The sequence below is a fragment of the Nelumbo nucifera genome, chromosome 6 (genome assembly GCF_055504915.1).
Source record: "Nelumbo nucifera cultivar China Antique chromosome 6, China Antique-T2T, whole genome shotgun sequence".
NCBI lineage: Eukaryota > Viridiplantae > Streptophyta > Magnoliopsida > Proteales > Nelumbonaceae > Nelumbo > Nelumbo nucifera.
Window position 1 is genome coordinate 23816141 of NC_142654.1, and position 15899 is coordinate 23832039.

At 36.9% G+C, this 15899-nt stretch overlaps 1 protein-coding gene across 1 annotated transcript; it reads right to left on the reverse strand.

The window, feature by feature from the left end:
- Positions 1 to 10309: 10309 nt before the first annotated feature.
- On the reverse strand, positions 10310 to 13733 carry LOC104612712 (F-box protein PP2-A13-like). The gene is made up of 3 exons (XM_010280253.3): positions 13163 to 13733; positions 12945 to 13063; positions 10310 to 11118 (listed from the first exon to the last, which is right to left on the reverse strand). Exons 1-3 carry the CDS (start codon positions 13481 to 13483, stop codon positions 10698 to 10700), a joined length of 861 nt encoding a protein of 286 aa, XP_010278555.1. The 5' UTR covers positions 13484 to 13733; the 3' UTR covers positions 10310 to 10697.
- Between the last annotated feature and the right edge of the window lie 2166 nt (positions 13734 to 15899).

Genomic DNA, 15899 nt, shown 5'->3' on the forward strand with positions numbered 1-15899 from the left:
GCTTCTCTCTTAACCTTTTGGGAAAACGGAGTTGCCAGACCTTCTTCAGTTGTGGGGTTCAGGATGAATTCATTGTCCTTCTTGATATTTTTCAAAAAATTACTTTATTTTTATTATTTTATAAAAATATTATCTTTTCAGGGCAAAAAGTTGTCCAGTATTGGCCTGTTTGTTAGAACTTGGTTTCTGTTTCGTTGAGGGGGCTTTCACGATATATATATATTTTTAATTATCTCCTGAAAGTCAAAATTAATTTATATAATCTGTTCAACTCTATTTATCTCTCTCCCTTCCGCCACTCCTAACTTCCCAACGCAAAATTGGATTTGGTCCTCTCACAGTCCCTCTCAGTCGCCCATTGAAAATATCTCTTTTTGAAAAAAACTTAAAATGGTGGAGATGTTTCCCATGTATAGGCCATGAGGGCATTTCTGTGAGGATTAAATCCGATTTCGTATTGGGGAAAGTGGGATTGGCGGAAGGGATTCCAAATTCCATTTCGCATTGGGGAATTTGGGAGTTGCGGATGGAAGAGACATCCTACGGGGTTTTTTGAACAGATTATAAAAATCAATTTTGATTTTCAGGAGATTATTGAAAAAGGACAATATTAACGGGCAAGAGATTATGCGGGTTTTATAAACCTCTCTTGTATTATGCGGGGCAAAGAAGACAATGGAACCATGTTCTTATGATCCATTTGACATATCTGTTTAATGTTTTTGAATCGTCGTTGACTCAGTTGGTCGGATTGTTCGGCTTAGAAACCGTCCAAGCAATCGGTTCTGTTTCACCCTTAATCCGTTCTTGGGTTAAAAATCGTTGACTTAGTCAGAAAACCGCTGATCTGGACGGTTGAACCGTTGATTCGTTTGATTCGGATAGCGGTTCTGATCCAAGAACTCTCTTCTTGATCAGAAAACATACAAACTCAGATCTGAGTTCATGTCTCAGATCTGAGGAGGAAGAAGAAGAAGATCTGAGAACTCAGATCTGTATATGTTGCTGCCGCCTCGCCGTTGCCGTTGCCGTCGCCATTATCGTTGCTAGTGAGCATCGAACCACCCTCCTCTTCCTTCTTCTTCCCTCCTTCCTTTCTTTTATCTTCTTTTCTTTTTTCCTTTCTCCTTTCTTTCTTTCTTTTCTTTCTCAATCGACAACATCTCTCCTTTCTCAAATTTCATAATTCATATAAAATAGTTGCCCTAATATGCAAACCGTCTGAACTGTTCGACCCGAATAGTCGAAATGGGTTTGGCGCGGGATGGTTTGGCTCGGGCTCGGTCTGTCTTGACCCGAGATCTGCCCCCGCTTTCTTTGCTCGGTTTGGATTGTCCTGTTTGACCCATATTTGAACAACCTAACTCCGAATTTGGACTAGCTTGATTTACTTCTCTTGACCCGCTTTGGGCTAGTTGGTTCGGTTTCAAACCTGTGCACAAACCTGATATGGGCTAGTCTATGTCAATCCGCTATTGACTGAATCGGTCTAGTCTGGTTCAATTGGATTGATCTAGATCTAAACAGTTCAATAACCTTTGATGTGATTAGCTCGAAGATAATCCAATTAGATAGTTCAAGTTGGTATGGCCAGTTTGAACATAAGTGGTTCAATCAAACCCGAATCTCGAACATAGTCAAATGGCTTTACCACTTGTGTGAAATAACATGCATGTAATGCAATTTAAAGCTTCACCACTTATGTAAATAACAACTACTATTACTACCAAGCTATGACCAACTTATTTGTTTAAAGGGAGTTAGTTTTTTTGTTTTATGTCATTAAATCTAAGATTAATGGGTTTAGGTGGGTTGGATTGGGTTAAAGCGGGTTTGGGTTGAACCTAACCCATTTAATTTTATATAACTAGGTCATTAATGGGTTGACGGGTTAGATGGGTTGGTTTGAAGCTCAACCCCAACCAAACCCAACCCAACTTGCTCAATTGCCACTGCTATCTATTAGTAGGGGTGGATTCGAGTCGAACTGAGCTGGATATTTGGTTATTTGAGCTTGGCTCACAAAAAGAATACTATACTTGAGCTTGATTCGAAGTTTCGAACTAGAGACTTGAAATTGAATTTGGCTTGGCTCAAAAGCTTGTACATTTGAACTTGGTTCCAGTTCGATTGGGAGCCAAACTCCCTATAAAAAATAAAATTTATACATATATAAATTATTTTTTATTTTATATACAATTGATAATGATAAAGATTATTTATTATAATACATATAAAAAATAAAAATTATTTATATTATACATATTATTTATTATGTATAAAATATTATTATGTATGTATGTATTAGGCTTGATTAGGCTTGCGAGCTTTTGGCTCGGTTAACAAATGAGCCTATATATTTTCTCAACTTAAATGGAGCTGAATCGAGTTTTCCACGAACTGAACTCGAATAACTCGTGAAAAGCTCAATTTGTTTCCAACCCTACCTGTTAATCTTCTTATACTCCACTTCTCTTTTACTCAGACCCTCGCTATTCTGACACATGGTTCTGTAGAGGTAGATGCAGGCCCACGGGCGTGACCCATTACGTCCACCTCTGCAACACATGCAACTAATGTGTGATCTATTTGGTAGATCAAGTATTATTAATAGAGTATGCTAATTAATATAATGTGTTCTGATTAGTTTTAAAATTAATTCTTAGAGTCTGAAAAGAAATTTAAAATTTATTATTAGTTAGAAAAATAATTTTTATCAATTAAGTTCCATTTGATATTAGTAAAAATGATTAATGACTTATTAATTTCATTTAAAAATAACATAAATTAATACAAATTTATCTAAAAATGATAAGAATTAATGAAAATTTATTAATGATAAAATTAATTTTTAAAATCCATTTATACAATGGATAGGAGTAGTAATAAATGATTTAAGCACCAGGAATTTAACAATTGATATGACATTAAATAGAATGGATTTAGGGGTGCAACCTGGGTGGGTCTAACTTGAGCCCAGAGTAACCCAACCCACAACATTACATGGGCGGGCTTAGATTTTCAGTCCTTAGGTTGGGCCTGGGCTCAAAAGTTCAGGTTTTATATCCCTTAGGTAGCTTGAAGTCAACCCGAGTCTGGCCTTATCTTCACTTAACTTGAGCCCTAACCCAACTCGTGTGCATCAAATTTTAGTGCGGTCTGACTGGGTAAGAATAACCTAAAAATAATACTAGATTTGAATTGATTTGGTGTAATTGGAAATATTATAGCGTTTCATTTTTGTTTAGGCTGCTTTTCTTTTCGGTGTAAACTTCATTGATGGAGTTCAACAGGATGGGTTTAAAACTAGTGAACCGTTGGAACTTTTTTAAAGTAAGTGATAATCAATGTAAAACTCAATTGATAGGAAGGTTTTCAATATAAACCTTACACTGAAAATAACTGGGTGAAAATACAGGTCGTGACCAGTCCGTATTTACACTAAAAACAAATGCAAACTGATGATAGAATTTTACGTCGATTCACGTTTATACCGCAAATAGACACAGGTCACACAACCTTAACAAAACTCATACATAACACGGGTCAGGAGTAACTTCTTCATATTTATAAACATATAAATTTTAAGGCTGTCAAGCAATGGGTAGCCTGGTTTGGACACGGCAAGCATAGCCCAACAGTTTATGGGCCCAATATTGTTGCTATGATGAATGGATTTTCATTTTCTGTTCCAACAAAAAGTTTCAGACTCTTGTGATCTGTACATATAATGAATTGGCGGCCTAGAAGGTGGACTCGCCACTTTTACACTACTAGAAGTCTAGAACCACATTCATGAGTCCCTTCTCATAGGAACTAACTAAAACAGGCTAGGGGGTTTGCCATCTTGCATTAGCACTGCCCCAAGATAGCCCCTTGATGCACCACATTCTAAGACAAACTGCGAATCGGGATTCAGGAAGATATAGGCAATGTTTGGCATCGATGTCATTTTTTGAGAAAATGGCACCACGTAGGAATCACATTAGAAAAAGCAGTACTTCAAACAATACCCTCTTATTTAATGTCATTTTTTCAGAAAAAAACATTGCTCCAGACCGTTAAGCCTGGAACCAGTGGAAACTATCGTTGCGCAACAATTGTGTATACTGTAAAGGGTGCTACCAAAAACCCATATTGAAGGGTAAATTGCTTGTTGTACCTTGCAAGGCCCAAAAACCCCTTGAGTGCCTTTAGAGATGTAGGAGTGGACCATTGCATGATGCACTTGATTTTGTTAGGGTCTGCCATGACTTGACCCAAATAATAGACATGAGTAGACTTGTTCATGGGCCTGGTTGCCCGACGGGCCAGCCCGGCCCCCGGACGGGCTTGAACATGTTTATAGGCCCACGACTTTAAATTCGGGCCAAAAAACCCGGCCCGCAATAAATTCGAGCCGGGCTTGGGTTTTATCAAAATAGCCTAGCCCGACCTAAAATTAGACTTAAAATGGGTTATGTGATTATGTCCATTTGAATAAATTTTTTGATTTAAGAATGTAAAACTGTGTTTTAAAACATAAAAGAAAGGGAACAAAACCATATTGTAGGCCCATTGTTCATTTAAATAGGAAAAAAAACTATCTGAATTTTTAATTCTAATTTGAATAGGGAAAATTGTAATTTTTTTTATTAGGTCGGGCTTCAGGCTCGGGCTCGGGCTCGGGCCTAGCATATTTCCATTAATGATGAGCAAAAGCCCGGCTGAGCCCGGCCAGGCCCGACCCATAAACAGGTCTAGACATGAGGTTGCCCGAATACACACTTTGATTCCTTAGACTGTGTTTGGTTGTAGTGCAAATAAAAATTTGCACTAGCATAAATGCATGGGAGTGCAAATGTAAAAAAAACGCAAATTCTTGTTTAATTTTGTTTTGGATTTTATTTTATTCTGCTTCATGTCTTAAGTTAAAATTTGAAATAAAAATATGTCAGAATTTACACTGCCATGGTTTTGCATCAGTGCAAATTTATTTGCATTGCAACCAAACACAGCTTTAGCAAATAATTGGTGCTGGTACAACAAAAAATGAGGTGCATTTGTTAAGTCAAATGGCATGACAAAGAATTCATAGTGCTCATCATGTGTCTAGAAAGCTGTTTTGGGCACATTAGTTACATAACATTCATTCTTATTTGATGATAATCCAACCTCAAATAGAGTTTAAAGAATACTGTGGTTAGAGGTGCAATCAAATCGAGCTCTAATCGAATAATTCAGACTCGATTTCGAATCTTAGGGTAAACTTGATTAGTTATTCGAACTCAAGCTCAACCAATAAAAGTTTGGCTCGAAAGCTTGCAAGTTTAACTTTATATCATATAATTTATAAAATATAAAAGTATATTCATTTTCAAGCTTTCAATCTAGACTTAAGTTACATTGAATCTTTAATAGAATCGGGCTTGAACCAAAAAATATTCATATCAAATTCGAATTCAAGCTTGAACCTAGTAGTATTGTAGTTTAGGTGAGTCAAGACATGCCAAAATTTGTCTCGACTAAATTCAATTGCACCCCTAATTGTGGCACCTTGCAAGTCATCCAACAATTCGTCAATGAGAGGTATTGGGAAATGGTCTTTAATCATAATTTGGTTTAGAGCTCAATATCTCTATGATCCATTTTTTATTTATTTATTTATTTTTTTAAACTAAGAGTATTAGTGCCGAATATGGACTGGATCTGGGTTGGATAAATTTCTTGTCTAGTAACTCATGTAGAGCTTTTTAGGCCTATGGAGTAATTGACTGAATAGGTTTTGTTGTAAGAATTGGGCTGGTTGGGTCCAAGGCTTGGTGCATGAAAATAGGTTGGCTACCTCCATAGAATGATTTGAGTAATGTCTTCAACTAGGGGTTTCAATTGGATTGAATTTGGTCTAATCCGGTCCAGTCCAATGTGAGTCCATTATAAATGGGTCAGGTCCAATCCAATTCAATGAATATTTTGGACCAATTTAGATCGGTCCAATTCAATGTTTGGATCATCCAATCTATTCAAATTCATTTTGGTTTATATTGGTTTCAATCCAAACCTGGTCCATTGACACATATTCTTATCTTATATCAGTAGACCAGATATTGGCTTAATCCAACCCAATTCAATATAAATTTGTTACGGACGGACCAAGTCCAATCCAATCTAATAAATATTTTGGACCGGATTGATCCAATCCAATATGTCTTGTTGATCCATCCAATCCGTCCAAATTGATTTTGGACCGGATGGGGTTCAATCCAAAACCAGTCCATTGACACCTTTATCTTCAACCCTTGTGATTGTGGGGTCCCTATTCATAATCCCGCCAAATGGTATGCTACCTCCCTTATATATAAGTCCATGGTCAACTATAACTAGTCACAAATCACATGCCCTAATTGCTTCACCCATTAGACCCTTAGAACCACATTAGCTCCATTGAAGCCTAATTGATGTAGATCAACTGTGAAGCCATGTCCTCGTAGCTTGAGGGGAAATGTTTGCACACATTGTCACACTAGATCTAGTTGTCGTTCGTCACATGGACAGCAAAGGCGGTAACCTCTTGGATGCCCAGGCCCACTTGTTTGGTTATGAGTTGGGTCACAAAAATAAGTGACTTTTACGCCTGTCTTTTGGGGAGACAACTTTATTAGTCGGTTTGCTATCTTGTTGGCACATGGGGTATAGCCTCTTCTAGATCTCAGGCCAATGACACTAAATTGAGCAATCCACAGAAAATGTCCCACATCTTTAAATAAATGAAAGTGATGATGCTATCATTAATGTCGTTGAAGTCTACTTTAAAAACTAGGAATGAAGGTTGAAAGAAGGCATTTGATTTTAGTGAGGTTATGATAGAATCTACTAAAGCTGCTAACAAGAGTTAGGATGACCATATTGGTGTATGTATTGAATGCAACAGTGAAAAAATACTCCATGGCTAGTCTGTTAGCCAATGTAAACATAATAGAAGGACTAGGGTATTGAGACTATTATAAAATCTATGAAGTGTTTGGAAAACCATTTGCAAGAGAGTAGTATCCAAGGCTGCCACTTGAACTTATGAAGAATTATATTAGGAGATTGTGGATAGGCAACTTTAGGCATGAGAGAAATATAGTTTAATCTTTTTATTTTCTTTACTTGGACATGTTGGACTTCATTTCTTATTAATTGTTGTTTCAGATATAGCTTGATGAATGGATTTTGTTTCTTTAGAGATAACTTGATGAATGAATTTTTTTGTTGTATTGTGCATGATATTATTTTTTATTGATTGTTAAACATTGATATGTGTTCAAATTAGAATGAGTGATATAAGTTGGGAGCAATTGTTGCATATAGTTGTAATAGTTGTACAGGAAGATGAAGGGTTAAAACATCTTAAGATGAAATTACTATATATTAGTTTAGAAAAAGAATGATATTATTCCAAGAAACTCTATCATGACAACATATTAACTAGATTAAACCATTTGTGTAATGTTATTTTGAACAATCCTAAAATGTATTTAAACATGCCCCACATATGTTCATCAATTTGGTATATTCTTTAAGATGAAGGGGTTTGGTTAAAGATAGTTGATATGTCTCCGTTGGATGAACAAATAGAAATACCACTAAATATAATTGGCCATTACAAATCAATTTGATATACAACCAAGCATTTTCATTATTTGAGGGAAACAATATCTTTACATTTTAATTCTATACTGAAGGCTCTACGCGAATATAGAAAAAGGGACTGTGCAACCAAGAGACCTTAATGTTGTTTTGCCTAAGGTTCTAAACAATTCTAAATATTAACCATGGTTTAAGGTAACAGTCCATACATTTTCATTTAACAATTTTATTTTCTAGTAAATTACATTTTAAATAATTGTTGTATATGTTTCTTGTAAAATTGTGTTGGTGCGATGGACGGCACACGTCACACGAACACATGTCCATGTATGTATTTCAGTAACAACAAAAAATGTGATGTACGCAAAAAATGACAAATGTTCGTTTGACATTTGACATGATCTTTACAAACTTGTTTCCCTTACCCATACAAGTCAACAAGTTGTAACTATTAATTGGTATAATTATAATTTGAGGTGTTAGTGGAAATAATACTTCTTTTTGCTCAACATAGGAAAATATTATGTGATTGATTTAAGATACACAAAGATGTTTGAGTTCTTGTCCCCTTATTGCTTTGAGAGGTATTACTTAAAAGGCTTCATGGAAAGAGGCAATTATTTTAAAATTGCTGAAGAACTATTCAATGATGTACATTCTTCATTAAAAGATATTATAAAACATTGCTTTGATGTCTTAAACATATGAATTCCAATTTTGAAGTTGATGCCACCATATTCAATGCATTTTTTTGGGCATATTGTGTGTTGTACAACTTCATTAAGTTTTCATATAAGTAAGATAAATATTTAAATGGTTTTTTGGTGCTAGGTGTAATATTCCTCAGACAACACTTAATATTGGGTCCCAAACATATAAACAAATGAAATTAGTGTGAGATGAATTCATATTTCAGATGGCAAAGCATTACAACTTGAGAAGGTGGGCAATATAAATAGTGTTTTTATTTGATGGCATGTATTCAATTGTTTGTGTTGAACTATTTGCTAGAAAAAATGTGTTAAACTAATTACATGTATTGAAATAATTTTTTGTTATTTGTTGGAAATATTTACATTGAATTTTTGTATAGGTGAATACATGAGTGAGGCCCATGGGTGATAACTACATATATTAATCTGTAGATGGGAACTACATTGATATCTTTTACAAGGAAATGCATGAATGAGACTCACTTTAATATTTTGCATAGGTAAATGTGTAAGCAGAACAGTAGAACCCATGAGTCCTATTTGCATGTTTGAATGTATTACTAGATTTCACACATGATGTTTCACATGCATGTAAGAAAGACCCACAAATATGCTTGTCAAATAGCCTTTTCGATATTTCTAGCTTTTGAGAAAACCTTTGAAAAAAATTACAACCAAAAAAAATTGGTCTTAAACTTTTGAAAGATTTGCCTAAAAAGATTATATATATATATAGAGAGAGAGAGAGGAATTAGAGAAGGTTTCGTGCACAAAAGAAATTCAATAGGATAGATATGCTTAACACCATTAGTCATGGATAAGATAAGACTGCTAAACATGTTAAAAGAAAGATCCCAGGTGGTGTAATTTAATTGGGTTAGTAGAATGAACCGTAGAAATGAATTGACGGAAAGAAGGCAAGTAGGCAACAGAAGACAATTTTATTTTATTTTTCTTTTTTTTGGGGGGTGGAGATGAGAAGTTAGGATGTGGATTATTACGTTGTGAAATTCAAAGGAGAAAGGTAGATTTTACCAAACAGAGGATATGAATTATTAAGGAGGGTGTTGTCCAATGTGAATTATTTTTCTTACTTCCATCCTCTACCTGCTCCAATCCTCACCTTATTAGGGAGGTTTGAACTTTGTGGGGTCGCACTTGGACCTGTCATCTCTTGCCAAAGAATAATTCAACTACCCACTATACCTGTTCATGGGCCGGGCCGGGCTTTTACTCGTCATTAATGAAAATACATTAGACTTGAGCCCGAGCCGACCAACGGGCCTATAACTTGGGCCCAAGCCCGGCCCTGATAAAAGTTTGAAGCCCGAGCCCGACCTAATAAAAAAAATTACAATTTTCCCTATTCAAATTAAAATTAAAAATTTAGATGGTTTTTTTTTCCTATTTAAATGAACAATGGACCTACAAAATGTTTTTTTTTCCTTTTCTTTTATGTTTTAAAACACAGTTTTGCATTCTTAAATCAAAAAATTTATTCAAATGGACATAATCACATAACCCATTTTAAGTTGGGCCGGGCCGGACTATTTTGACAAAACCCGAACCCGGCTCGAATTTATTGCGGGCCGGGCTTTTTGGCCCGAGTTTAAGCCCACGGGCCTATAAACATGTTCAAACCCATCCGGGGGCCGGGCCGGCCCACCCGGCCTATGAACAGGTCTACTAGCCACCAATCTAGTTACTGTTCTTGTTTGGCATAAAACATCCCCACTACTTGATAGGAACATTCGCATGATGTGCTCACTTGGGCAAGGTTAGCCCTTCTCTAATCCTAGTAAAAAAAATAAAAGGTTGGTCTGTCTATTTAAAGGATTCATCCCCTAATTTAACCTCTTGGTGTCAATCATATCCCGAGTTCCCGACCAAGACTTCTAACAACTCCCATCACCAACCTTTCACCCTTGCACTTCCATCCATTAATGCCATTTTACAACAAACAGAAGGAAGGAAAGAAACAAGTATAAACAAAAACAAAATTCCACCTCTCACATGCGAAATATCAACCAGAAATTTGTTTCCCAAAGTTCCTACACCACCAAAAGCTTTGACAATGATGCAAAACATCACTCACAAATGGCAACTACATACACCTCTCTACAGAGGGAAAAGAATCAAAGAAAAAATAAATCAACAAACAATTACACAAATAAAGAACAACAGAATATACATATTGCTAAATGCTAATTTTCTATGATTTACAACAAACTGCTGCTTGTGGGCTTGCCCAAAGGAACCAAACTCTACTTGACTCTCTCTCTCTCTCTCTCTCTCTGAGCTATTTCAATTCCCAACTCTATAGAATATAGATGCTAAAAGATAACTTGCTAGCTACACAAGGTTAACAGCAACTTAAAAACGCTTTAACCTGGCTCTAAACTCACTAGGGCATATTAACACAGAATCTACACAGAGACCTCCCTTGGTGTGTGTGCAATCAATCTGGGTCATTGAGAACTTTATCTTTGTGGGTATGCTGGGATTCTCTACGATAAAGTCCCCTACATAGTAGTGACCCCAGTTCCCCAGTTCCTCCAAATAACACTGGGACAGGGCGTGTTGACCATCTGAAGTTGATAGCTGGAAACGAACAGGCTTTATGTCCCAACCATGGACATGCTCTGGGTTACAGACACGGCGACCAAGTCTCTTGGAGGCTCTTCCGAGATGAAGCCTGAAGAACAGGCTATATGTTCCTGCTGCAAACTGGAATTCTACCTGTCCATCTACCTCAAACCACCAGATTTGCTGAAGATATGCAACTGAACAGAATCTACAAGGAAACATAATAACAGCAGATCAATGACTGCTTTTATCTTACTCCAATGTACAAATGGTCCATATGGATAAGAAAAAACAAAGATGTCCATGCCCATTAATCTTGAATGACAAATCAATTAACGTAGCAGGATAAAGAAAGAAAATGAAAAATGATTGACAATACATTCAACATAGATCATAGTTTCTTTAGTGTCACTCAAAAAGCATGTGAACTGCCGCTAACCTGCCACTCTACGTCAAGAGTGGAAAACAATATTACGCTGAGGAATCCAAATTATATGGGATGCGTCATCAATGACAAACAAGGTGCTAAAATTGAGGGCAAAGGTTCAATTAATAGTGAGTCATTAAAACCTGTTTGATATAAGAATTTCAGATGTAACTTGTGGCTAGCCTCATAGACTCCATCAACAAGTCCATTTCCACCTTGATAATGTACACAATAACTTCAAAGCTCAGCAGGTCAATTTCTTTTTGCTCCTTCCCTCCCTTCCTCTCTCTCTCTCTCTCTCTCTCTCTCACAAAATGAATTGCTTTTCCCCATTAAGCATTAACCAACCAAAGACAACAGCGGGCACTCTGAATTGGAGAAGAAAATAAACCATCAAATTGAGTTTATACTCCATACTACAGAGTTAAGGGGAGTCAAGTTTAAAAATAGCTTTAGTTAAACCATGCATTTCATCTTCTAGAAACTGTAAATGAAAGCAGCAAGATTTGTCAGTGAATGTTATTCATTTTGGGTCCTGTCAACAGGACTGCATGAAACAGGGGAAACTAGACCATAGATTAGGAAAAATAATAGCCAAAACATATCAAATTCGTAGAGGTAGGCTTTTGCATCACATAAACGAATGGAGGGAAGTTCTATTATATTCGTAAGTATCGACCTTCCCTAAGCTGCCTTAGATGCCCAACGGTCAGCAGTCTTAAGGTTAGTTTTAACATTTTCTAACAGCAAGCTTTGCTAATTGGTGGGTAAACCTAAAGGATAGGAATTCCCCTTTACATCTGCAAAATCCTTTAATCAGGTCAGTATTCCTCTATCTTAATTGTATATCAAGACAACATGGAAGTATTAATCATCCTTGATGACTGAATTTGCATGCAGTAGTTATGGTGCTAAGCTTCTAGATATAACTCTGTGTAGAAGAATGTGATTTATTAAAACACTCAAAACTGGAATGGCAGTTATTAAGATCTATTAACAATTCAGGACAACCAAACTGAATCCAGAATCATCAATCGAGAACTCAGATCTAGGATAAAGCAAACAAATGAACCTATTCAAAACTGGAATGGCAGTTATTAAGATCTATGAACATGCTGACAGAAGTCTGTGTCAAATGAACCTATTCAGAAGACACCCTGTGAATTTATGGACAGTGAACAATGTTTGGATGACACAAATCTAAAATTTAGGACTTAGATATAAAGAAAACTTGTTGATAGATGTTTCATCCATCAGAAACTTTTGTTTATGCACCTTTCCTAAATCAGAAACTTTTGTTTCAGAATTTTCTTAAAAAGAAAAGGAAGAATCACATGGGTTTTAGATCACGTTGGATTTTCTTCGAGAAACAAAGATTAAGAAAAGGAGGCCAGTTATTAAATGAAACCAACATCAATTCTCCCCCTCCCCTCCCCATTGAATTCGCAGAAACTCGAGTATGACATTTATATCCTAACTGTACAGAAATTTAGCAGAGTCCAGGAAGACACAATCCCAAAGAGAGAATATTTTCTATGTCCATGCCATATAGCAAAAGCATACTTGGAACTTTTAAGAAGAGAGCTACTTTTTTTGCTTATAAATACCTAGACTCCTCAGTTGGGATGCGCTTCCAATACCTCCGATCATCTATCCCTGTTATCGACAAGGCCATAGAAGAGATAGACAGGCAAGTCCCACCTGTGCTCATATCCAGCCATAGTTCCTGCGAAAAGATAAAAGATTTTACAAAGACTATTGGCAAAATTTAAAACAGAAAAACTAGAAAAGGAAGGAAAATAATAAATCCCAGTAAGCCAAATACTTTGGTGCCTCCATCGAAGGGATTGGGGTGACACAATCTGGCGTAAATCTCCTTCTTACTCAAATAGTGAGGGACTTGATCGAACACTTTCTCAATGAGGTAACGATAATTAGAAGGCAACTTAGAGTCCCATACAAAATCAGCAGAGGAAGCATCACGAAAAGCTCGATTGAGCCGTGCCAATTTACAAATCTCAGGCGGATCCAAATACATAAGAACCATAGCGGCACAACTTTCCGGTATATCACCGAGACCAACCTTGACAGGAGAATCCCGTTCACCACTCTCCGATATAACGAAACCAGACATACCGGCCCCCATGAGCGGTGAGCCGAAGCAAATGAATGTCTGCTAACCCGTAGCCCTCAATTACGACCACTTCACAGAGAAAAAAGAGGAGGGGGATGGCCAGACGGAACCAGTAAGATTCGAGAAACAGAAATAGAAAGAGGAGGAGAGGAAGGAGAAAGGAGAAAGGAGAACTGGGTGTGCTTCCATTTCCTTCTTGAACACGAACGCGTACCCCCCCCCCACTCACATCCTCTGCTTTGTTTTTTCCTCTCAAAACCATGAGAGAGAGAGAGCGACTGACTACTAGTGCCTCGTTGGATTACATTACAGATCCACGTGTCGCCTATACCAGCGCCGTGCAGTTGTTTTTGTTCTCTACACGGGCTCAACTCAGACTCAAAATATATTTATTTTAGTAAAAACTAAAATAATTTAAAAAAATCTTTTAAAGAGTAAAGAGAAAAGGAAAGAGAAAGAGAGAAAAATCTTACCCACCCATTAACAGTGTGAGATCAGGCTCGGATCCCACCACAACCAACAGAACGGAATCTCGTGTGAGATAACTGGCTACACCTGAGCTGAGCCTGAGACTAGTGCAACTTGGGTCGGACCAACCCCACGGCCGGGGTGGGTCAGAGCTGACCCGTTTTCAAAGGACAACAACTATTCAAAACCTGTGAATTAAAGATCAGATGATGAAAGGTCATACTTGGTGGTCGTCAACACGTTTACACTGCAGGAAACAGTCCTTGGGATGACAATGAGGATCGGATCAAGAGTCAAGAAAAGTCGGTTCCAACGGGCAACTAACTACCCGAAACCACTGACTTGGTCGGGTCAACAATAGTGAAGAGCTGCTTTTGCTTTTGTTTGTGTAGAAAATTTCAGGTACTGCACAAAGTTACACTATCAAGTATTAATTTATTAGTTATATTCTAATGAGGGTCCATGACCCGATTTGGATTGGCGATTGGGCATGGCCCGCCGATCAAATGGCTGGGAACTAGGGTGTATTTTAAATGTATTAATTAATGTTGTTTTATTTAAACATTAAACTCACTTGCTGAGACGTTCATGTTTTGTTGGGTTGGGCCCACGAAGTCCAGTTCACTAATTGTTAGAATGGATTACGTTCCAGTTGGGCCTTATCCTCAACAAATCTCCCTTCTTATTTTCTTTTCATTTTTTTAAGAAAAAAAAGGGAAAAGAATCCAAAGATGTCTATCCAATTTGGATAATTAAAATGGGTAGGTTGCTAAAAGGTAATGGTGTTGGGTCCTCCATTCAATTTGTTATCTGGATAAATAATGTTCATACGTGTATTGGTAACAGTGATGACAACTGCCAAATTTAGAGGATAGACATTCATTTATGTACAATCAATTGTCAGCTGGCTTTCATATCACAACACATTCTAAGAGATTAAATGAGAAAGCAACTTAAAATCCCATTTTATGGCCAACCCGTTTTCTCTTACCAAATTATCTGTTGTCCATCTGGCTATACCATTGGGAGGTTTAGATAAGGTGGCTGCTTGAAATTCTTCAAAGTGGGTAATCCGACTTTCACCCATGTCCATTTTCAACCCGGATTAGCATCACTTTGATGACTGTGTTAGGGATTGTTTAACCAATAATAATGCTCCATATCAGCTATCAAGTGTATATGCCCCACAACCACTCCAGTCTCACACATATTCGAATGCATGACTGATGTGGAATGGACATTAAACGGCCCCTAACACAGTCATCGAAAAAACTTTGGCAGTTAGGGTTCAATAGCAAATGTTCTTGGACATGACATGTTATCATGGATATAGGATAAAAGAGTAACGGGAGAATGACCGTTCAACCCAACCTCAGAATTCTTAGGCCTAAAGTACAGTTGGAATAGGTGACAGCTCAAAATGAATGGGTAGACATGTCATGAATGGATGGACATGTGATGCCCAAAAACGTTCCCAGCAGCTAAATTTTTTCACAGCCATCAAGTGCAGCTAAGTGAAAAAAGTCAAGTGGACAATAAATATTGTCTTGTGATCATCCAACTTGGTAGCACAATCATTGATACCCCCAAAGTTTTTTGCCTTTCGGAACAGTACATTAAATATTATTTTGATTTTAGAATAAAATGTCACCTTATTTAAGAGTATAATTTTGTCTTCAGAATAACTATTTATATGATTATAAAGTTTTCCTATTTTCTCTCTCTCTTTCTCTCTTTAATTTTCAACTACACCTTTTTTCTATATGTTTCATTGTTGATAACTATAATTTTCTTCAGAGGAATTGGGGGTAGGGCAAAGAAGTTGAATGATTTAGCAATTGGTATGGCACAGGACAGAATAAAATGACAAAACATGATTCAACTAACTGATCCTGGACAAGATTTGTATGATGATGATGATGATAATTGCTAAAGTAGGTGATACATATAAATTCAGTTG

What these genes read in the sequence shown, in the direction of transcription:
- LOC104612712 (XM_010280253.3), bottom strand. Translation starts at nt 13,483, where the DNA reads ATGGGGGCCGGTATGTCTGGTTTCGTTATATCGGAGAGTGGTGAACGG. An exon ending in CCTTCGATGGAGGCACCAAA is followed by an intron (nt 13,064 to 13,162) that starts GTATTTGGCTTA and finishes ATCTTTTCGCAG; the next exon opens with GAACTATGGCTGGATATGAG. An exon ending in ATCCCAACTGAGGAGTCTAG is followed by an intron (nt 11,119 to 12,944) that starts GTATTTATAAGC and finishes GTTTCCTTGTAG; the next exon opens with ATTCTGTTCAGTTGCATATC.